Raw genomic sequence first — 24555 nt, 5'->3', positions numbered from 1 at the left:
GAGGGCTGGGCCCAGAAGCCTTTGATCTCTGCAGAATGAGAGACAGCTCCATTTTGGATGGGACAGAGAGAGTCCCAGGGGGTGGCCCAGATACAGCCTGCCGCAGTAATTGTGAGAGCTCAGCTCTGTCCTGTGTTGTGCTCTGCAGGGTGGGTTCTGTCCCTGAGCCTGCTTGGTTTTCCTCTCCACAGGGACCAGAAGGACACCAGCGTGTCCTCTGTTGGCCGTGGGTCTGAATTGTGTTCCTGACAGAGGAGGTTTCCTTGGGAAACCTGGTCAGCTCCTCACCAGGGAGGAGCTTTGAGCCTTAGGAAAGAGGCTCAAAGTCCTCAGAGGGGTGCAAGGAGTTCTCTAGGAGAACAAAAGGGATTGTTTATTCCTGATGAGTGTACACTGTGAGCCTGTTGAGAGCCTCCTGGAACAGGCAGGAGGAATTTCCCCCTTGCAGAGCGGTGTGTGCTGTGTCTTGGCAGATCAGGCTCAGGGCAGCAGGGCCCAGACACCGGAGTTTCTTTGGCACTTCCTTGGTTGCCCTTGCTTGCCAGCACGCATTGACATTCAGCCCTCCCTCCCTCTTTACCCGGTCTGCATTTGTGTGCCGTTCTGCCAAGAGAAGGGCCGGAGATAACCCGGCTGCTAAAGAAACGCTGCAAGAGGGGAGACACACACCCCCCCTGGCAGCTGTTGGACTGTAGGGGCACAGGCTGAACCTTCTCTTGAGAGAGTGGAGAACAGGATCAGCACAAGTGTCCATTGAATGCTGGGCAGGAGAAACAGGCGTTTGTTATGTCCTTCCATTTCCAGAGAACCCCTCTCCAGCCCCACAGACATGAAGTGTGGATAGAAGTCCTGTTGCAACTCCTGTTCTTAGTCCAGAGTCAATCTTGAGCCCTTTGTCCCTAAGGAAACAATCTTTGCTGTGACAAATCCCCCACTGGTGCAGATGGTGACACCTCCAGCAGTGACTGGAGCTGGTGCAGGACCAAGCCAATGCACACGGCAGGAACGCCAGGCTCAAGGGTTGCAGTCCCTGCTGCTGCTCTCCGGTCTGCTGCTGATCTGCACGGGAACCACCAGCTTCACCAACCTTTTCTTTATCTGCTCTGCAGGAAGATGAAGGCACTGAAGGCATCGACCCTCGTGCTTCTCCTTGGTCTCTTCTCTTTCGGTGAGTCTCTGCAGATCTCCGACCTGAGGACGGTGCTTTAGGAGGTACTCGGGGCTCCATCCTGCCCTGTTCCGCTGTGAGCAGAGGAGCTCAGCCAAGAGCAGAAAGTCCCCACAGAGCTGTGCCAGTCCCTGCTCCAGCGGGACGGGTGTGGGTGAGGAAGGGCTGAGTTGCCTTCCCCAGGAGGGCTGAGCCAGTTCTCTTCAGCCCAGGGAGAGGCCGTGGCTGAGCTCTCCTGCCCCAGGGGCTGAGAATCTTCTGCAGGACAAGGAGCACAGTCCAGGGCAGGGAACGTCCATCTATTGCAGAGCCCATACGCCCTGACGGCCACTGTCAAAGGCAACAAGAGACAACTATGGCACTTGGGAGAGACACAGAAAGGGGAGAAGGTAGCCTGAGGCATAGCCCCGCCTTAGACCAAGTTCTAAGCTCTGGTGTGTGTCTGACAGGAGTTTACCATGTGGGACGACTTGGCGTCTTAACCTGGAACACTGCAAAAGAGTTAGGAGACCTGAACGAAACCCCGTCCCTGCCCGTCCAGCTCCGTAAGCTTCAGGAACAACTTTATCATCTGCGCTGGAGTGCAAAGGATGTTGCTGAGCTGGCTCTACAAGAAGGATTGAAGCAGGCAAAGGTCCCAGGCTTTGCCGGATGGGTAAGGGCACAAGGCAGAAGGATCTGCTCAGGGGTTTTATCCTCCCTCCAGCATGTATCCTACTCCATTCCCTGTCACAGCCAACAGGCTGGTGCTGCTGGAACAAGTGCTGTCATGGCCATGCTTCCTTTTCCTGTTGCTCCACACGTCCTTATGGGGGAGAGGGAGCGTGACGGGAATGACAGCTGTCTGAGTCGAACCTTCCTCTGCGTCCAGATCTCGGGTTCTCCTCAAGGGAGGACTGCAATTAAAGAATGGTCCCACCAGTGCAGAGTTAAGCTGGGCCTATCTCATGCCCAGAAGGCTTGTCTATCCGTGCTTCCTGGCCTGGGGCCTCTCCACAGGAACAGCCCCTTCCCGCAGCTCCAGCATTCAGAGCACTGGAGTGAGCAGCCCTCCCTTTCTGATCCCGTCAATCACAGCAGAGCAAACTTGGGAGGCTTCCAGGCAATTTGGTTGTTCCTTCCATCTGAGATCGGCCTTGTCCCCGTTCACCTTGGCTGGCCTTACAGGGGAGCTGCTTGCCCCATTCGTTTTCCTTCTAACAGGCACTCTCCTTTGTGTTCCTTCCCAGGCTGTTCAGGAGATCATCAATCAAGCTTTGGAGAAGCTGGAGGAAATCCACGTCCTGATGCCGGATTATGCCCTCAAATCGGCAGGTGCCGTGACATTTTACATACAAACCAGTTCCAATGCGCTTCCTGTCCAGATTGACAAGATGGGCCCTAAAAGTGCCCCCACTGACAGAGCCTGTAACGGGTCAGACCCCGTGGGAAGAACAGAAAGGCTGGTTCACATTCTTGCCTATTTCCACAGCCAAATACGACAGTTTGATGACTCCTTGCTATGTGTTCCAGAGGGGTCATGCCATCAAGACAAAGGGGAACCCACTGTAGGGCATGGATGACAACTGAGAAGCCTTTTTCAAGTCAACAGTGTAATATTCCTCCTGACACTGCCTGGTGATCATGCTCATGTTTTAATTTCCAGGGGCTGCCGTCATTCTTTCCAGGACTTCTCCATCCCTCCGGACTGACAAAGCAAAGGTGTTCCTGTATTCCCTGTCGATAATGGATTACATGAGGACCCCTGAGCTGATTCTGGAGGTAGGAACACCAAGAAGCAGTAAAACAAAGGTCAGGAGAATGAACCACACATGCTGCTCAGAGTTGCCTTCCCCTGTCCTTACTCCTTGAAGCTTCTTCTCCTACCTCCTTCTCACATGGACCTGCTCTCCTCCTGTGTCTCCCTGCTGAGTATCTCTTGTCCTTTCAGCCAGAAAATCATCCTGGAAACTGCTGGCCCTTTCCAGGAAGTCAAGGACACGTCTTCATCAAGCTGTCCATGCCAGTCATTCCCAGAGCCGTCACCATGGACCATGTCTCAGAGACAGCGTTCCATGGAGAAAGTATCTCTGGAGCTCCCAAGGACTTTGCTGTCTACGTAAGTGACTTCTCTAGTGTGGGGGGCTGGGGTTGCACAGCATATCTAAGCAGGGGATGAAGATGGGTCAAAGATTTTGGTGGCCTGAAGCTTTCTTCTGTCTCTCAGAAGAAACAGGCTCCTTGGTGTTGCTTCCTTCCCATTGTATTCCTCTTTTATTCAATGTACCACTCAAAAAAAGGCTTCTGGGGCAAAATGCTACTCCAGGAGCCACAGGGAAAAGGAGCTGGACAGTGCATGGTCTTAAACCTTTTTGGCTTCCAACCCAAGTGGGATTTGTGATCCTCAGGTTACCTCCCTCTCACTGGGAGCATCTGCTCCTTTTCTGACTGCCAGCTTGGACTCATTGAGTAGGCAAGTGTGATGTGCTGCCCAGCTGCAGCTTCAGGTCTTTTTGTTGTGCTCATCATCCTTGGACTCCGTAGCTGAAATAACCCCGTACTTCACTGACTGAAGTTCAGTCTCCCATGGTGCACCAGACGCTCTGTTTTCTCCACCCATCTTTCTGTAGGGCTTCAAGGAAGAACACGAGGAGCAGGGAACGTTCCTGGGACAGTTCACTTTCCTGGCGGCGCTGAATCCCAGTCAGACCTTCCAGCTGAAGGTATGGGGACAGAGAGGGAGGAGAACTGCAGGAGAGGAGGAGAAATGCGGCTGGATGGGGAGAGGCTTCCCCGCCAAAGGGTACAGGCAGCCCTGTCCTTGAGCGTGTGCCACGCTGCCTTTCTTCTGCTTCAGCTTCCTGGTGGCAGATGCCTGGACTGCTGGTCTTCTCTTTCATTTTGTGTTTAAACTTCAGTGCTTAGAAGCGCCACAGTTGAAGCTGGAATCAGCTTGACTGTCTGGACCCCAAGTGCACACAAGCGGCCGCATCCCGTAGGATGCACGACTGCTGTTCTGCCAGTTAGAGACCAGAAATACTGGGCTTCCTGAGGGTTCTGTTGGTGCTGGCAGTGAGTAGTGACAGGGAGGACGTTCTGTTTCCGTGGCTTTCTAGAGAAGGCAACGAGACATTATACTGACACCAGCCCTGGGTCTTCTGACTGTGGAAGCCTGTGCCCCAAAGCAGGCGAGAACTTTCCAGTGTATTTGCTGAGGCATCTGGTAGCTGCTTCTTCCTTGGCTGTTCTCGTGGCCCAATGGGGTAGAGCAGGATAAGAACGTCTTGACCACGACAGGTCAAAGCCCCCGCGGGGCAGCAGGAAAGAAGCTGCTGATCGAGGCCGTTGGTGCGGCACTTCTGTCAGTGCTCACGTGCCAGAGAGGAAAAGGCGACTCATTTCTTCTTGTCATTGCAGAACGAGCTCCCTGGGGTCGTGAATTACATCAGGCTGCAAGTGCTGAGCAACTGGGGCCAGCCGGACTACACCTGCCTGTATCGGTTCAGGGTGCATGGTGATCCGCCCAGAGATGGGGAAGACATGGCAGTTTCATCTATCAATAAATTCCATTAGTTTTCACCCAGTCGAGTTCCATTCTGCTTTGCCTGTGACACTGACTGGTCCTCCCTGAGCTCACTGGAGCTCCCCGTCCTTCTCTAAACCCACCAGCTTATGGGAGACTTCAGGAGTCCACAGCAAGGTTTTCCTAATTAAAAGAAACTGGAAAACTCTGTAACAAATCTGCAGAAAGCCTGACATCCACACACTTGTTGCCTACACAGGAACATCAGCAAGGCCCTGCCTGGACACCAGAGATTAAATTAATGGACAGGTTTCCTGTGGAGGAAGCAACTAAGGATCGACTGAGTGGAACCATCTGTTGTTATCTGTTTTCGCAAGAGGGAGATGCTGCTGCAGCTTCCATCTTTCAGTCTGTTGCCGATGAGAAAATGGAAGTGTGTTTTTTTATAAGAAGGAAACCTTAGTAGGAAAGTTGGTTCATGGACTTTTTTGCCTCTCTGGGCATCTATGGACTTAATAGCCCAGGAACCGTTACAGAGTGTTTAGCAAAGCAACCCCAGGACACTTAAGAGATCCCATACCCACACCAGTCTGTCTTTCCTTTTCACCCGAGCTCCCCAAGCCCCAAGGCAGGAGCAGGCAGGGCAGTCGTGCGCTCGGGCCGCACCAGGGAGGAGAGAGCAGGACCAGCGCTTGGCACCCAGGGCTGGGAACAGCAATTTGTGCTCTGAGCTGGGGCTTAGTCCATGTGCAAGCCCAGCATGGGTCCAGATACCAAACTGAGGGTGTCGGTTCACCCCCGGTGCCACACACACAGCACCTTCTTCCATCGCCTCCTCTTGAGCTGTTTTGCAGCCCCTTCCAGCTCAGCCCAGCTCAGACACCTGCACTCTGGCTCAGGGCTGCCTGGGGCTGGTGACCCTCGGGGCAGCAGCAGGAACCGCTCTGACCCTGGTTGTGGGGCTCTCCCTGGGCTGAGCCTCGGGCCCAGGGCTGCTGAACTGGGCCCTGGTGGGGCCCAGGGGTGCTGAGGTCGACAGGTCCCCCCGGTGTGTCCGTGCTGGGAGACACCTGCTCCTGCAGCAGCCCTGGTACTGATCCCGAGCCTGGTCCATCCTCACCCAGAAGCACACTTTAGTTTGTTTTTTTTTTCTTAAAACTGGAGATAATTCACAGAATCACAGAATCAACTGGGTTGGAAAAGACCTCAGAGATCATCCAGTCCAAGCCTTGGTGCAACTCCAGTCCATTGACTAGATCATGGCACTAAGTGCCATGTCTAGTCTCAGTTTAAAAACCTCCAGGGCCGGTGAGTCCAGCACCTCCCTGGGCAGCCATTCCAATGCCTGATCACTCTCTCTGCAGAGAATTGCTTCCTAATCTCCACCCTCAATTTCCCCTGGCAGAGTTGAAGCCCATGGCCCCTTGTCCTATTGCTGACTGCCTGGAGAAGGGACCAATCCCCACCTGGCTAGAACTGCCCTTCAGGTAGTTATAGAGAGTGCTGAGTTCACCTCTAAGCCTCCTCTTCTCCAGACTAAACAAGCCCAGCTCCTTCAGCCTCTCCCCATAGGGCTTGTGTTCCAGTCCCTTCCCCAGTCATGTTGCTCTTCTCTGGACCCGCTCCAGCACTTCAATCTCTTTCCTGAGCTGAGGGGCCCAGAACTGAACACAACACTCCAGGTGTGGCCTCCCCAGTGCAGAGCACAGGGGAAGGATCACTGCCCTTGTCCTGCTGACCACGCTCGTTTGGATACAGGACAGGACACCATTGTTGAACTTCATCCCATTGGAATCGGCCCATTTTTCCAATCTCTCCAGATCCCTCTGCAGAGCCCTCCTGCCTTCCAGCAGGTCGACACTCCCTCCCAACTTGGTGTCATCAGCAATTTGCTGATGATGGTCTCAATCCCCTCATCTAAATCGTCAATAAAGATGTTAAACAGGACTGGACCCAACACTGACCCCTGGGGAACACCACTAGTGACTGGCCGCCAGCTGGATGCAGCCCCATTCACCAGCACTCTCTGGGCCCGGCCCTCCAGCCAGTTCTTAACCCAGCGTAGAGTACACTTGTCCAAGCCACGGGCTACCAGCTTTTGCAGGAGTATATTATGGGAGACAGTGTCAAAGGCCTTGCTGAAGTCAGATAGACCACATCCACGGCTTTCCCCTCATCCACCAGGTGAGTCACCTGATCATCAAAGGAGATCAGGTTGGTCAGACAGGACCTGCCCCTCCTAAACCCATGCTGGCTGGGTCTGATCCCTTGTCCATCCTGAAGGTGCTGTGTGATTGCATTCAGGATGATCTGCTCCATAACCCTGCCAGGCACCGAGGTCAGGCTGACAGGTCTGGCGTTGCCAGGCCTGGAGTTGCAGCCCTTTTTGTGGACTGGGGTAAAAATGAAATATTTTATGCTTTAAAGTGTGTGTACAGCATATTTCAGTTAATTCTGAAAGTTTGGTTGCACAGTTCATTTAGTTCATCACATAGTTCTGCTGCCCTGCTCAAGTGCCAAAATCTCCAGATCAAACTCAGACTGAGCCCTCGAGCAGCCAGCAAACAGCTGAACCATCTAAGGATCCGGCTTTCACACGGAAACAATTACTTTCTAGAATGCATGAGTGTTGCTGTTGACATTAAAAGTCCTCTGAAAGTCCAAAGTAAAACTGATAGTATCTATTCCTTTTAGTAATTGTGCATTAAATATAGTCTGTTAAAATAATTTCAATTACCAAATTTTCAAAACAGATAAAATTTATTTAAGACCTTTATACGTGACCATGCAGAGCATACTTTTTTAATTTCCATTTCTATCAGTTCTGAAATGTTACAGTGTACTTCCTGCATCTTATTTTTTGAATTTGCCGCTTTTTCATCTTTAGATTTTCCAGTTATTTTTCTTGTAAACTAACACACTCATTACATCTCTTTCTCACGTCTACATATCGTTCTCCTTTGTTATTTGCTTCCAAGTCTTCTTGGATCCTCTGTAAAAATAGAAATACATAACTTTTTGTACATAATTCATTAGAGCAAAACTATATACTGTTTCAGAAACATTTTAAAAATTAAACTTTCAGCAGGTCTGGAAGCAACAGGGAAAAGCAATCATCCTACTGTAATTCAGCCGTGCTTGAAAATGTCCTGCTCAAGTTTTTTCTCTCTAAAACCTTCCCAAGCAGGTACGGTACTTGCACAAAGAACCCAAATACAGCAGCAAACCTGGTGGAGGGATTTCACAAGGTGGTTTTAGGTTGGTTGTATCTATATGGTGCCTCAACAGAATTTGTATCTCAGACTGGAATCAGAAGGCCTAACACAGAATATGGAACTGCCCTGGGTAAACTCATCCTGACAGCTGGGTCACCTGGGCTTTGAAACACAAAGTCACAAAGCTGCACTTTTCTGAGCCACCCGCTTTGGACTGATCTCCTAGAGCACGCTCCTACTCTCCAAAGACTAATGGGACCATCCACAAAAAGTGCTACTGACCATCTGCTATAGAACAGAGTACCAGTGAAACGAGGAACTCAAGAAAGGGCCGTGCTCCACAGCGTTCAGACTTCACCTCTTTGCCCTTTCAGGGCAGAACTTTCAGTGAAAGCCAGAAGGCCAAGCTTGCAAGAACTATAAGGACACTCTGCTAGTCCACATTTCAAACTGCGCAACTGCAGAGCAAAGTCCCCGTAACATCTGTGGGGAACACGGAGGTGGGAGATAAGAAGGAAGCGTCGCAATGAAGCACGGAGTGCAGACCAAGGCTCTGGCCATTCCTACAAGGGACATGAGATAGAGACTCTAATGCTTTGCTTTCATCTCAGTAATACTGTAAAACATCAGACATCACAGGTTAGTTATACAGTCAAAATTACATGTCTGCAAACAAACAAAGTATTCTCTGTTCTTTCAGATGACTCAGAATTGCTTAGAATCTTGTGGATTTTGGCAGCAAAAGCTTTCAGACCAATTTTACATTTTCTAGGTGGGGAGAGATGTTGCTTTTGCAAAAAAGAATTAATCGTACAAATATCTATCAAACAGTTCCCCGAATGGTTGTTTTAAACTTACAGTATGCATTTGCACGTGGATTTCTTTTCCTCCAACGTGGTGCATTGTAAAATCCTGAAGTATATTTGTCTGTGGAATAAACATAAACATTGTTTCTTAATTTCAGCTCCAATTTCAGGAAGGACTCTCTAAGTCTGATACGCGAATTAAATACTCTATCAGTTGAAGTATCAATGAAAGCACCAAGTGAATCACACATCATCTCTGAAATACAAGCCAGTGTTAAATACAGACTTTCTCCAGTACTTTATAGATCATGTGTAATCTTGCAGCGTTTCCTCAAGCTCACGGGATCTCCCAAAGGAGGCGATTCTGCCACGGACACCTGCGCCTCGAACAAAGTCAATATTCTTGTGTTGAAAATCTTCCCAAAGGCATCAATTGCTTTTCAATTAAACAAATCTATAATCCAATCTCCTCTTTTATCCCTGCTTGTGCAAACACTCGATATAAGGGAATGGGATGTTTTTGTGCTGGGCAGCTGACTGTGCATCAGAGTAAGCTGCCCAATGACTGTTTCCTGTGAAATGTGGCTAAAAATATGAACTCTCTTGTTTTCTACTAATTCCATCTTAATTACATTAATTCAAACCATTAATTGCAAAATAATCCTACAATTTTCAGTTTAAACACAACAGGTAAGCATTACCATAGCTTTCTGTTTGGGTCGAAAATCTTCTATTTGTGTCAAGCTGATTCTTTGGTTTGGAGCATTTCCCACCATATGGCTCAGGTGCTGCTGAAAAGAAAATTGGCAACAGTGGGAATGGTGGTTGTTATGACAAAAATTAATAATGTTTTCTCTGTAATCTCTGTACCAATTTGTCTGCATTTAGCCAAAACAAACATTAAAAGAAAACAAACAAACCCAAACCAAATACACACAAGTATTAATGCCAAGATGTGGCAGTGATGTTGAGATTCATTTGATTTAACTGTATTCATGGTAACATAGCAGAGAAACTCTCTTAAGGAGGTTCTTTTTATTGAAAATTCGAGATAGGGAGGCATCTCAACATGGAGATTCAACTCAGCTTAAGCGAGATGACTGAAACTGGTAAGATGAAATAACTTTCTTCACTTATGATTATTGAAATTATTTACCACTAAATTTCTACATAAAGTGACAGATTAGATAGTTAAAAATAAAGTGAAAGATGTAAAATTATGGTCACATCTGAAACAGATTTCCAAAAAGAAAGATACAGGACTTTGAATCCCACCCGTAGGCTCTTGTCAGATTTATGACACAGTACATCCTATCAAGAGGACAGTAGAAAGACGGAAAAAAGATGAATGAAAATATCGCCATGAATGAATGGAAAGAGAATTAATTCAGTCCCCTGTCCAACATTAAAAATACAATAATAGCAAAAATAATAAAAATTGACACTAAATAGGTATCAGAAGTTTGGATAAGACCAACCTCCATGATTTTCCAAGATAAAAAATAATACTAAATATTGAAAATAATAAATCAATCACAATCAAACCCACCTGTAGATCCATTGACCTTTGGTTCTTGGGCGGCATTCACAGTGCGGTAGAAAACATATGTTGATCTTCGAGGTTCCAAAGAATCAGAATCAGTCTTTCTGCTGGTAGCTCTCACATAAGGAACAGAAGAAGCAGTTTCATCATCCTTATTTTTACGCCTTTGTTGGTAACTTGGTTTTCCATTGGGATCTGAAGAGGGAATTCCTAAAAGTGAAAAAGCAAACAGAAGTACAGAAATGTTGTGCTGTTACTCAGAATTTGACATATTACAAGGTCCTAGAGGCTGAAAACAAGATTGACCAAAAAACCAACGTTTTTTTGTGGACAACCCAATTCAAATCTATTCAGTTATTTTATTTACAATAAGGTGTTCAGCAATGAGAAGCTGATGCCAAAGTATATTACCTCCATTGCCAAAGGATCGCCAGTTGCTTCTGGGAACACGCTCTGCGGGAACTCTCCTTCCTGAACTCTCTCCTCCTTTCTTTGCCTTGTTAAGTGCTGCAGAAGTATTACCATCCCCTGGAAAGGAACAGAAAGAATGTGTGCCCTGCTGGTGTGTAAGCACAGGGAATGGCACTGCCATTCTCTTCCTCCCGCCTCTGTGAGATAGTGATACGTATAATGTCCTTTAACCTCTCGTTTTATGTTCTTCTTTCTCTTTTGTTAGTTGTTTGGATCCTGTCTAGTGTAACTTGAGCACCTGACGTGTAACTGTGATGATCTCTAAGAAAACTGCATAATAGGTTAAAGACGGCTGCGGCTCCAAAGGAAAAAACCAGCTACAAATTACCCGCTCTAGCTTCTTACTTTTCATTAATGATATTTATGAATCCTATCTGATCAAATTGATGGTGTTTTCAAGATGCATGTCATCATAGTACCTAAAACCTCAAAGCACTCAATGGAAGAATTGCTGTGGGAAAACATCTCTATCCTTTTCTCTGAATGTATCTCTGTTTTCAGACTGTCTGCAGTGCAGCTGTGAACACAACCCCCTTATCCACTACTGTCCTCTAAGTGCTGACTACCTGCCCTTTCTCTGTACCGCACAGGTGGTATGTGGACCTCTGAAACATCCATTCTTGAGCCCGAGAAGACTGATGTGCTCCGAAGGAGACCTTTGGGCTGAACTAGGAATGATGTTTTTGTCTGTAGCATTTAGACACGTGCTGGATATGGGCAGCATTTGTGAACATCACAAAGTATTACAAACAACAAGGCTAAAACTGTAATGGCACTGGTTGATAGATAAGCCCACCTCCAACTGCAAACAGAACTCCAAGAGGCAAGTGTCAGTATCAAGTACGCACAGGGCTCTTCACCTGGCCCCTACTCCTCTGCAGGAAGATGTGGCTTTGCCTCTTCTTCCTTTTTTCCTGCTCACACAAATGGCCACTTTTGCTTCCTCTCAGTTCAGGCCAGAATGCAGCAGAAATTCAGTACTTCTGCTTCAGTTTATGGGGTGGTATGAAGCCAAAACAAACCATCACAATCAAAACACCAGTGAAATCCCAGTTGTAGAAAAACACCATGCAAAGCAAGGTCATTCCTTCACCCCCTGCTGGGAGGAGAGATGTTGGACAGGAAGGATTTCCCAAAGGAAACTGAAATTCTACCGCAGAACTACACCTACCAATAGTTAGAGTAAAATGGGAAGAGAAAGGTGGACTACTCTGAGATTTACTAAACATTTTTAAAGAATACATCACATTCAAAATACTGTAAAAAGAGGGGATTGATATATTTGTGCAGAACATTGTGTTCATTCCTCTTTCTGGGGAAATAAATGAATTTCTTCTATGAAGATGACTAAATTATTGGTGATGAATACACTGACTAATTATAAAGCTTAAAAAAGCTTTACATTTCTGACTGTGGATACTGCATGCAATCTACTTATGAAAATTATGCTGGATCAAATTTAGTCTTGACCATATTTGGGCATAAATGACTTCACATGAACCTGCAGGGACAAAAAAGAAAGTAGCACCATACAGACAGGCACATTTGAGGTGTTTTAAGAATCCTGGTTAAGCAGAAGCCCACCTGTAGATCCACTGAACTTTGGTTCTTGGGTGACGTCCACAGTGCGGTAGAAAACATACGCTGATCTGCGAGGTTCTGAAGAATCGCAATATGTGTTTCTTCCTGCTGCTCTCCCACGAGGAACATAAGAAGCAGTTTCATCATCTTTCCTTTGACTCCTTGGTTGGTAACTTGGTTTTCCTCTGGGGCCTGAAGTGTTAAATCCTAAAAATAAAAAAGCAAACTTTATAATGCTGTGCAGTTACTCAAATGTTGAGATATTGCAGGAGCCTGGAGGCTGGAAGACAAGATTAAAACAACATGTTCTTTATGGAGAGTCCTATCCAAATGTGGATTGTCCACTAAGAACAGAATTTAGCTGGATAGTGCTAGATCATCTAACAGTTTAGTAAATGAAAATGAATAAGCCAACTGTTTTCTCAAAATACGTTTTCCTGGTACTGTATGAGGTGAATTTCTTGGCTCCTCAGGAATCCATTTATTCTTCTTTATTTCTTTGGAGTGATGCTTATTTACCAGCTCACTGTGGTTTGTTGCTGAGGGATTAAAATAACACATATTCACTTTCTTAAAAAAACACACACCATTTTCTTCTCCAAATACTCTATGGTGATTTGAAAGCCTAATCTCCCACTTCATACACAGGTCTTCTTGGGCGGAACATGCTTTTACACGTTAATTATTAGGAGAGTGTCATTCCTCAAAAGGAAAGCAAAAGTGGCTGTATTTCCTCTGGCACAGGAAATTGTGACAAAACTCCAAAGTTGACTCTAAAGACAAAGACCAACAGCACTTTGAACTCGTACAAGTACTTTGACTGGTTCTGGCTCAGGACACTTCCCACGATGAATCAGAACATGTTCATGAATACCGTATCTAGGGTTTACAGTTAAAGACTACAAACATTAGCTTTAATCCACATAGACATTTGTAAGAACTGAGAGTGAAAAGCTGGATGTAATTTGCGTGTGTGTCACAGGGGGAATAAACCCTTTTCCAAACTCACAGTGGGAGCCCAATGGATACAGACTCCAAAGCACAGGGTGACAACTTCTGAGCCTGAGCTGCCTGTTGTTACAAGAGAACTCAGCAACAAAACCACAACCCTGAATATGTTCCTCTCTGCCGGTGCTTATTTCTCACCCCTTGCACATGAGGGACGCTTTGCCTCTGTCTCAGCTGTGTCAGTTCAGCTACGGGTTGTCCTGCAAACCGAACAACTAAAACAACGTGGCGTAACAAAATAACTTCAGCTTACAAAAGGATTACTTCAATCCTCAGGCGCTTCAGTGATACAATTCACAGCATGGGCCCACACATAATTTTAACAGCTGAACGGGCATTGCTGATAAGCTGACAAACAGCATTGCAGAAATACCCATGAATGACAGGAGATTCAAACTTCGTATAATAGATTCACCTCCGATGTCGATGTACCTGGTGACTAAGGGTATTATACTATAGACATATCTGTTTCTTACTCCACAGAACCATTTCTTTCCCAAAATTAAACAGGAAAACATAAATTGCAATGAGCATAGAGGAATTTTTCTTTGCACTATAATCCAAAAACTAGTATAATCTCTTCTGGGAATACGCTCTGTTGGTATTCTCCTTTCCCAGCTCTCTCCTCTTTTTGTATTATTAAATGTTGTAGGAATTGTATTACCATCCCCTGGAGAGGCAACAGAAAGAATGTGTGAGCGGCTGGTGTGTCAGCACAGGGAATGGCACTGCCATTCTCTTCCTCCCGCCTCTGTGAGACAGTGATTAGTTTAGTGCAATTTCCTTTAGCCTCTCCTCTTAGATTCTTCTTTGTATTTTCTTAGATGTTTGGATCCTGTCTACTGTAACTGACGTACAACTCTCATGGTCTCTAAGACAATTCTATAACACACAGGTTAAAGAAAAGCTACGGCTCCAAAGTAAAGAACGAGCTCCAAATAACCTACTCATTCTTTAACTCCTCACTTTTCATGAATGATATTTATGAATCCTATCTGATCCAATTTATGGAATGGTTGTGTATCTCCAGATAGTACACGTAGGTTTTACAGCCCATTTCTACTCTTTGCATCCACAATCAATACAGGTAGTCACCATGTCTGAGACACTATGTATGTGTATATATGTGGGGAAAAATAAATGTTAACTATTAATGGTAAATATTGTCTGAGAAGATGAATATTACTTGCCTTTCTCTAAGTCTCGCTCCATAGCTTCCAAGAGGAATATTTCCTTTTCCTGAGGTGAAGACACAGTTTCTGTTGATTGGTGTTTGTGGGGGTGCTTGATCCTGTAATACTCTCCTAAACATAGCCAAAAAGGAAAAGAAAAGGAAAGGAAAGGAAAGGAAAGAAAAGGAAAGAAAAGAAAAGAAAAGAAAAGAAAAGAAAAGAAAAGAAAAGAAAAGAAAAGAAAAGAAAAGAAAAGAAAAGAAAATAAAAGAAAAGAAAAGAAAAGAAAAGAAAAGAAAAGAAAAGAAAAGAAAAGAAAAGAAAAGAAAAGAAAAGAAAAGAAAAGAAAAAGAAAAGAAAAGAAAAGAAAAGAAAAGAAAAGAAAAGAAAAGAAAAGAAAAGAAAAGAAAAGAAAAGAAAAGAAAAGAAAAGAAAAGAAAAGGCTTAGTATATTGTCTTCATTGCTGTTTAGGAAAGACTGACTGATTTCGTATTTACCAGTTTTATAGCATATTTCCTTTATGGTTCTTTCCTCTTCAATTTCTGCAGCAGTCTTAGGCACCCAATTAGAAACATCTGTAGGAAATGGTTTTAAAAGATTACTAGGTATCTATACAAAGACCTTCAACAATTCCTAATAATCATGTACCATCATGAATTTCATTTTGATCACAGTGGGTTTTTTTCTAAATGTAAGCTCCGCTTCTGGACGCAACAATGATTCCTTAATATTAGGTATAGCCAAGAACAATGGAACTGCAGTTACAACACATAGGAATAAGCTAATGTTTGTGGATTGGAAACTATTCAAAACCATCTTCAGAGCTCATGTTCAACATAATCCTTCACTGACAACCAAAAGGAAATCTTCTGATTAAACATGTCACCAGAGAGCGCTTGTCACAAAACCTCTGCCCACAGTTCCTCTCCTGGAACATCTGCTGGCAGAGATGGTGAAGTGAGGGCTCCTCATCTGTCTCAGTTAAGGCTACTGAGATCAGCAAAGCCCCGGCTTTTATTTGGTTTGAATTCATGGGGCTCACTCCTACTGAAACCGAGTCAGGAAGCACTAACAGGTAGTCGTCCTCTCACCCTCTGGGAATGTGCAATTCATTCTTCCCCAGGAATCCCTCATCTCTAAGTGAGACACAGTCAACCGTTCAGCTACTTTTAAAAAGCACAAAACCAAAACAAAAAAATATATATAAATGCATAAACATTCAATTAATCTAGTGAATTGTGTCCCCAAATTTAGAGAAAGTTTGAAGAGTATTGGATGGACATCTAAATTGTGGGTCACATTTTAAACTTGATTTAATACAACAGAGGTATGTGGATGATAATGCTATTGAAATATACAGGTAGGCATTTCACAGGAGTTAGAATGATGCCTCACATCTGGTGACCAACACTTCCAACATTTTGGGACTACCTGGAAACTATTTTCAAAACTTGTCAACAACTCTTTTCTAAATAGGTCATGGTTATTACAACAAATCAGTTGTGAAGTGTAGAAAAGGCCCTATTCTACTTCTTTGTAAAAGAAACAATAATCTGTTTACAGTTCTCTTTGTCATCATCCTCTTCATCGTCCTGTTCATCTTCAGCATTGTTGAGCCTTATAATCAGTGGAGCATGAACTGGTAGGGAAATATTCTCTTGGTTTCTGAGTGATTCTTGAAGATGTGCTGGATGCAGAGTCCTTTCTTGGCCACCCTGTTGCAATGGCACATCTGCAGAAAAGAACATTATTTTATTAGAAGGGCACTAGAATATCAAATCCAGGTTCAGACATGCAGGTACAGTTTGAAATCTTTATCATATTGAGGGCAGATTATGACGTTTGGGAAAACTATTCTGCCAAGCGTGGCAAAAGAGCATCTTGCAACAACAGAAAGTATGAAAAAGCATGGGTACCTACTCCTCTGAAAGAGCAGATAAAGCACTACGGTGTATCACACTAAACCTGTTTTAGTCACACTCCTGCAGATCAGATTTGTTGTATCTCATGCAAGAAAATGTAAGATACAGCAGTTTAACTTGATAGTTAACGGTGTCACTGCCCAGAATAGCATATTATTAGCTCCAGACAGTGTAAGCCAACTCCACCTTAAATTGGTTTAACAGGATTTCTAAGTATTAAAAAGGAGAAATGCAGTTAAAATGTTTGCAATGCTATTCTGGGACACATGGACTTTGAATGTATGCATTTTTCAGTAAAAAGGTTTGGATTTATTTTCTCGTTCTGATTGTTGGACACGGCTCTTCTACAGGTTACCCATGTCCATTGGGCCTCTAGGGCATCTTCTCTGACTCACAACACACCCAAAATGTGCCTATGTTTTGTTCAGGAGAGCCCCAGCTGCCAGGGGTCACTGCTGTGGATGTGGGAACTGCAAAGAAAGCAGTGCGGGCACTCACAGAAACAGCCCCAAGTTCTTGCCTTGCTTCTCTGGGGTTGGGGGGCTCGACACACCCAGATAGGACACGCTACCTTTCCCTGGGGGAATTTCTGGAACAAAGGCTATTTGCTTCTGACTAGAGGTCTCTCTGGACTTTTCTCATGACACCTGTCTCCAGCTCTGGAGCTCAGGCCCATGAACAACTCGATTTTAGGCCCCTTGCTCCTGCATCTGTGACAAGTCACGCTGCTCTCACTCCAGCTTCTGCCTGATTTCTGACCCCTGTCTTGGTGCCCTGCCCTGGACACTTTCCCTGCTCCAGGTTCAGCCGTCTAACAGGACTCCTGGAAGCCAAGAGCTCCTCTTACAAAGGAATGAGAAAAAACAAAACCAACCAACCAACCAACCAACCAAACAAACAAAACTTGTAATGGTGCTTTTTTATTTTCCAAAACTAATTTGATTTTCAGATATTATATACCCTTGCAAATGATTTCTGCAACATTTCTGCTCTGTGGATCCCAGCAGCCTGAATCACCACTTGTGACATCATCTTTCCTGCAACACGAAGATCCATAACATGGCAGCTCAAGGAGTCCCATGGCAACACTATTCAAATGCCAATACAATTCCTTTCTTTGCTCTGAACTCACTGCGGTAGCAGATCCTACGCCACTGATTTACCACAGTACATTTTGAACCTTCATAGAGATTACTGAGCACTGCAAGGACATTCTTGTGTATGTACTTACTCTAATGAACAAGTAGTAGAGAAAATATTTTCACTCACTGTTATTAGGAGGCAGGAAAAGTCCATTTATATTTCGAGCTTGGCTGTGCTGGAAGGCACAACCGATCCTCAAACAGCCTGAGGGTTGTTTTTCCCAGAAACAGGAGGTCTGGCTGTACTTCTGCTGCAGGAGAAAAGAGTTGTCATCTATTGTAAGCAGAACAATAAAAATGGACTAAATGGAGCAGGACACGGTCTGCTGTGGGACCATATTGCCAAGATTTTGTGGGACCATGTTCCGATATTTTAGAACTCTTTAAGTTATCTTAAAAGTTATCATAAGCTCCAGATAACTCTAAAGTTATCCTAAATTAGGTCAATTGAGCTTTCACGATGTCAAACTGTTACCAGACGAGGAGTGAAGCCCTTTACTTATTGTACTGCAGCCTTTCCATGAGATGCTGGGCAGAAAGTTACTGAACTGACATGTGGTTGAGTTTCCTTTCCTGCACAACAGGATAATCAGGTCAATCCCAAATGAGATGAGCTGTACAATCCTACACTAGACTCTCTTGCCATTAATGGACGTGGGTCCTTGGGAAATAAGGAGTAGGAAATCAAACCCAGAAAGATGCCCAGCAAAAACCAAAAAACTACAAGTCTGGGAACTGGTGTTCTGAGACTGCTGTCACAGCACTGCTCACACCATCTCCAGCTGTTTGTGCATTTGAAGGTGTTTCACCCAGATTCAGACATTAACAGCTGGGTCTCAAAGCAGCATCTCCAAAACACGCCACGTCTGGACCGCAGTCAGTACAACTGGGCCATCCCCTGAGACACACTGGGCTCTGGAGCCAAAGCCCAGCTCCCGGGCATTAATGCCAAAATCCCCATTGTCGAAATGGATGCGATAATGGAGAGCCCAGCACCAACCCTGGATTTTCAGCAGGTGGAATTTAAATACAGGGCAAACACACGTTGCAGGACTTTCTTCTCAATAACTTATTCTGCAGTACTTCAGGAAGGAACTAAAAGCAGAGATTATAAACGTGGCCTACGTATTCAAAATCAATCTAATCCTGATTCACTACGAAAGATGAGTGATCTTCACGCAGGACTTCTATGTGTTCCCTGAGCACCTGAGCGCAGTTCACGTGAGAAATTCCCATGGTTCAGATGATCATTACCTCTTCCCACCACCTCCAAAAACCAGACATTTCATCTACAGATGTGGCCATGACCCAGAGAGACATATCAGCTTCTACGGTTACATAACAGACCTCCCTGTCAACACGGCTGTATCAAGAAATCAAGGATCCAAAGCACTCTAAGATCTACAGCATTTACCTGTTCATTTGGGGAATGCTGGTAAGGGCAGGTTTTCCCACCTTTGCCCATTTTGTGCGCTCCGAATGTTAGCAAAGGGCACCAGCATGAAGTAGCTGGTGCCTCCTGCAGCCACTCGAGTCACCAAAGGTGGTTGCTGGCCAGTATAGAATGTTACGTTTCGAAAGTTCCAACTGCTCCTCCAGCTCCTGATGTCAACATCATGGCGCCAGGAGACACGTCCAGCTTGAACATCTTCCTTCATCTCCATTGCTCCAGTGTAAATTACAGAAAATCAGGCTGTTTCAGAGTCTCCCATCCCAGTGTTTCTTTAATGAAAGATGGAACAAACCCATTTGCCAGGGCTTAAATAATACCCAGCCCCTTGCTGAAGGAGCTGAGTCCTGAGAAACAAACCTTTGATAATGCAAAGACAAATCTTACTGACCATTTTTTAAGCAAAACCCTTCTGCCCAGCGTTTTTCTTACTGTAGCTCTTTGGATGGAGGGGTGTTGGGAAGGTGGTTTAAGACTGAGGTTTTATTTCTCATGACTTCACCCAGATTTGATTGGTAATGAATTAATTTCCACTAGTGGAGTCTGTTTTGCCTGTGACAGTGATGGGTGAGTGATGTCTCCCGTCCTTATCTCGGCCCATGAGTGCTTTGTTTCTCTTCTCTCTCCTGCCCAGCTGAGGAGGGCAGTGCCAGAGCAGCTTTGGTGGGCACCTGCTGTCCAGCCAGGGGCAGCCCAGCACAGCTTCCGAGGTTTATCCCGAGGCGCAGAGCCCGGGAACCACCCGGAGGCGCCTGTGCTGACGGGGCAAAACCCACACAGCGAGTTCCCCACGGCCCGGGGCCCGCGCATCCCCGCCCCGGCCAGGCGTGCGGCACCCGGGCAAGCAGAAAACAGCCCGAGGAGCGGCTGCCGGGCCAACGGCACCAACGGCACCGCCAGGGCGCGCTGCCTCAGCCCGGAGCCGAAAACAGGCGGGCGGGGCGGCCCTGACACAGCGGGAGCCGCTCTGGAGAGAGAACGGCGCCTGGAGCCCGGCAGCTGCCCCAGGCCCGCGGCCGGGCCGGGCGCCTCCGAGAGGGGAGGCCCCCGCCTCGCTGACGGCTGCTGGGGAGGTGCCCCGAGGCCACCGCGCCCGCCCTGTCCCGCCCTGTCCTGTCCTGTCCTGGGCCGCCCTCCCCAGCGCTCGGGTGCGTCGCGGGGCTGTTGGCAAACGGGACACAGAACCACAGACGTAGTTCTATGCGGTGCTTTTATTTCAGGACTGGGAAACCAGGGGGTCGCATCCAAAGCTGGTTCCAACCACTGATTCGAACTCCACTACATTTATACAATTTGGCCACATACATATCCATTAGGTTTACAAGAAATGTGTTGCATGTTCATTAGATTCCACAACTATTTCGCAATATCAATTGCGACGTCTCAGAACTGCTCTGAGCATGCGCAGTGTTCTCTGGTGGTCGTTCAGGGGGTCTGCAGGATGAAGTAAGGAGTCTTCTTCACTCCTGTCCTTTTCGCCTCTTGTCACAGCACATGCGCACTATCCATGTGCTCATTATAGAATCCTGTGAGGCTCTTGGATGCACATCCTACACTTTCAAGATAAGATAAGGACTAACTTTCAGCTCTCTATTCTCAAACTAAGATAAGAACCTGAATACAACCTGCAAAGCTTCAAGATAAGGTAAGAATCTGGCCATTTGTGCCATGCTCAAGGGCTCTTCAGGCAGCTCCTGCTGCCCCGTGGACAGGGCAGCCTGCCCCAAACTGGCACCCACGGCAGAAAAGGGTTTCTCTTTCTGTGCCTTTCTGAGCTGGAGCTGATGTCTGTCACCACTTGAGCTCTAGAATTACTCTGAGACCCAGGAACCTCCAGTTCCTTGTGGAGCTTTTCCAGACTGTGGAATCCCCTTTCTGTCACAGGTTGTAACGCAGCCCATGGAGAAGGGGGCACTGCTTGAGGTTCCTCAGTGTGTGTGTTAGGGAGGCGTCATTCTTGAGCTCACACTGGGCGTTACGAGGAGACGCTTTTACGTGAGCTGAAGGCAGCTCTGGGAACCCAAAGCTGTTAACCGGTGTTAACAAACGCTGCTGCTGAGATTTGGCGGTGACGGCACCAGCCGGTTAATTAATTAGTTAATTAATGTAGTTAATTAATTCCCCATGTGTTTGTCTATGGATTCATCCCATCTCAATCCCTTCCTGTCCTGTCACTGTGATTCAGTCCAATAGTTGAGTCTGGGCTCTTCTTGCTTCTCGTTGGATCTTTTTTCACTGATCTCAGATGAGCCTTTGTTTTGTTAAACCGCCGATATTGTTTCTAGTCCATCACCTTGAAGGGGTTTAGTCTGAATAAATCCTTTTCTTCCCAGCAAAGTGCAGAACAGGCCCTGTCATGTCTTCCCTTTAGCCCTGAAGTCGTTCTTTTCTCCCCAGTCGATTCCGTTCTTCTCAGCAAAGTGCGAACCAGACCTGATCTCACAGGTGGTCAGTGCAGTCTGGAGCCGTTTTGGTGAATACCAGCAGAATTTTACTGCTTCAGATTTCTGCAAATTCAGCTCCCTAAGTACCATGAAGCAAAGAGGATATTAAAAATCACACAACCTTTTCATGCTGGGTGATTCGTTCGATCTAGGAGGCATTTAATTAAGCCAGGTGATCGATGTAACACTTAAATTTGGCTTGTCCACTGACCCGTGAGCAGCACAACCATTGCTGTACGGGCAGCTTGCTCAGCAGAGAGCTCACAGCAGCTCCCCAGGCTGCCGTACTGATGGAACAAAGTGGCTGTTTTGTAGTCCAGTGGCAGGCCCTGGGAAAGGTCTGCACGAGGCTCTGTGCACCCACATCTTGAACCTCTCTGGACCTCTTAACCACCCCCCTTCTAATCCAGCCCAGGATGCCATTGGCCTTTGTTGTCGCAGTTCAGTGTGTTGTTTGCTTCCTCGGGGTTTCCCAGCGGCAGTTCTGGGCTCAGCTGCTGCTCTGGCCTTTCCCTCCTCTGGAGCCTGCACCAAACTGCTGCTGGTTTGGCTGGGGGGTCGATGCCTCTGCCAACTCCCCCACTCGAAGCCACAGGACGAGTCCCAAGTTTGTCCATCTGCAGCTCAGAACCTGCGCTCGTCACATCTCCTTCCGCACGGGCTGTTGGAAACCACGTTCCTGACCCCATGAACGTCCCCGTTCTCCATCCGACTCCTCTGCTGAGGGGGCGTTTGTGCCCGGGCAGGCGGCAGCCGTGTCGCCCCAGCAGAGCCCACAAGGTGTCCCCGCCCTGCTCAGCCCTGGGGACCCCAGTGTGACATCAGAGCCGCCACTGTGAGGTCAGAGTTGGCCAGCGTGGCCTTCCCGCCCGGGGAAGGAGCCCCAGCTGCCATTTGGCTGTTGCCCTGGGCAGGCAGCTCCTGCTGCGGGTGCTCTTGGGCTGCTTGAGCTGTTGGTGCCTGGACAGGCCAAGTGCTGCGCTGAGCGGGGAGCCCGCCCTTGCCAGCCATGGCCAGGAGAAAGGCACCCCGGAGAAGATGCCGAGAGGCCTCCAAAGGCTCCTTGGAGGCCAAGGCTGACCAAGAGCCAGCAGGGGAGGCAGGGGGGCCGAGCCGCTGCCAGACGAGTGGGTAAGAATTGGCCGCTCCTGCCCGGGGCGGCGGGTTGGGGTGGGAGCTGGGACGCGGCCGGACACGACCTGTGGGGTGGGGAGCAGCGTGGGGAAGATGACAGAGGCTTCTGGAGAGAGAAACGGAGCTGGGGAAGGGGCTGCCTCTGTCCCCGCAGCTGGGACGTCCCCTGCGAGGCTTCCCGAGGCCGAGCTCTGGCCAGGGCCTCGGCTCACACAGCGTGGGGCTGGTGGGCAAGCGGCATCTCCCTTTGTCCTCCCGCAGGAGCGCCGGCACGAGGTTGGAGCTGGTGACGCGATTCTGGAAGTCAAGTCCCGGCTCTGCCACTCTGGGATTTGCAAAGTGGCACAATGAGGCCACAAAAATTGCATGTAAGCTCAGCCACTGCTGCTCGCCGTGACGTGCTTGGGGGTGAACTCCTGGAGAGGAGACCTCAAGAGACAGGCCTGACTTGTCTCTGTTTTTTTCTGCCCAGGGATGGTCTTCAGCCTCACTTGCCATGGGGCAGGTGCCCTGGTCTCGCTGTGGACACGTCTGCTGAGTGTGTCCGTCTTTGCCGTGTACGTAGTGCAAGTTTCTGCTGTGGACGGGGGGAAGGGGATGTCCAGGGCCAGTGCAAGCAAAGGGGAGAACAGGGCCTGTTCCCCAGCCCTGACATGAGGAAGGAATTGTTGCCCCTGAGGGTGGTGAGAGCCTGGCCCAGGTACCCAGAGAGGTGGTGGATGAACCATCCCTGGAGACACCCCAGGCCAGGCTGGACGGGGCTCTGAGCAACCCGATCAGGGTGAAGATGTTCCTGCTCATGGCAGGAGGTTGCACTCGATGAGCTTTGAAGGTCCCTTCCAACCCAAACTATTCTGTGATTCTATGTGAGAACAATCCTGGTTTCTCAGCCAAAGAGAGAGCGAGGTCCACACCACAAGGCTGCTGACAAGAGTCTTCATTTGGTCTTTATGGATTGTTTTCCTTCTCTTTCAGAAGGTGCTCCTGCAGCTCTTCCTCTGTGGAAGAGCTGCCAGTAGGGTTGAGCAGTGTGGACAGAAATCAGGTTCCTCCAGCTTTTCAGCCTAAGAATGCAAATCCAGCTGTTGAAGGGGTTTGCTCAACACTTGTTTCCCTGACAGCCCCTGGACTCTCTTTTTCAGGCACAGGATGGCCCCCAAAAAGAACTGGTTTGTGATGGACAGGCAGAGGATGCAGTTCTTGAGGGACATGAGGTTCTTTCGAGTCATCCTCCTGTTGCTCCTGGTGGCTCTTGGCATTTACTGCACAACCTCGATGCCAGGGTGGACGACACGGGCGAAGGGGTGGATGGAGGTGGGTGACTCCTGCAAGGGAGCGCTGCTGACAGCGGCTGGAGAAATCATGGGCTCTTCTGCTCCCGTGCAGGGTGATGCAAAGAAAGAGCAGCTTGTGCCGTGTCTCCTGGGGAAGCCTCCCCCGGGGAGCCCCGGCAGCTCTGGTGGTGGAGACTCTAACGGGGAATTGTTCCCTTTCAGGAGCAGATCTGTGGGTCTGCGATCACACAGAAGATCCAGAGGTAAGAGATGTTTCCTGAGCTGCAACTGGGTCTGTGCAGAAGCCTCAGCCAACACCTCGTGCTACCTGCACCCATTTTCCTAAAGCCAGGGCTCCCGTCCTTCCCTCTGGCCTTTGCATTGCTCAGCCGGGTGAGGAGGGAAGCGCTGGCAAAGCCAGGCGAGCATCCGTGTCTGTGCTCCGTGCTGAGCTCCGACGCTCCCCAGAGGGGACGGACATCTCTCTGACAAGATCTGCTTTCCTGGTCCTTCAGCGATTACCAGGCTTTGCTGGTGGCACAAAGTCAAAATATGCGGCGTCTGCTGCAGGAGGTGGCTCAGCTGAGGGCGCAGCTCATCAGCGCGAGGAAGGTGAGCATGCATTTGGGGAAGGAGGTTTGGCTGGGCAGAAGCCCCGAGAAGGCCTCCTTGGGGTTGTTGGTGGGCTTGGACTGCTGACCGTGCTGTTCCTCAACCAGGAA

The 24555-nt window shown here is 47.7% G+C and overlaps 1 protein-coding gene and 1 long non-coding RNA gene across 2 annotated transcripts; both read left to right on the top strand.

Moving 5' to 3' along the window:
• The first annotated feature begins 1114 nt into the window (after nt 1-1114).
• On the top strand, nt 1115-5788 carry LOC106145942 (SUN domain-containing protein 3-like). Its single transcript, XM_065048241.1, has 5 exons — nt 1115-1823; nt 2398-2482; nt 2814-2929; nt 3099-3266; nt 3778-5788. Exons 1-5 carry the CDS (start codon nt 1524-1526, stop codon nt 3970-3972), a joined length of 864 nt encoding a protein of 287 aa, XP_064904313.1. The 5' UTR covers nt 1115-1523; the 3' UTR covers nt 3973-5788.
• A 16070-nt stretch (nt 5789-21858) lies between these two features.
• Nucleotides 21859-24287, top strand: LOC110356155 (uncharacterized). The gene is made up of 3 exons (XR_010469437.1): nt 21859-22927; nt 23032-23116; nt 23702-24287. It is a non-coding gene; the product is annotated as an uncharacterized LOC110356155 (long non-coding RNA).
• Nucleotides 24288-24555: the final 268 nt, after the last annotated feature.

The sequence above is a fragment of the Columba livia genome, unplaced genomic scaffold (assembly GCF_036013475.1).
Source record: "Columba livia isolate bColLiv1 breed racing homer unplaced genomic scaffold, bColLiv1.pat.W.v2 Scaffold_286, whole genome shotgun sequence".
NCBI lineage: Eukaryota > Metazoa > Chordata > Aves > Columbiformes > Columbidae > Columba > Columba livia.
The sequence above is the reverse complement of the archived record's forward strand: the minus strand, read 5'-3'. Positions and strand labels throughout refer to the sequence as shown.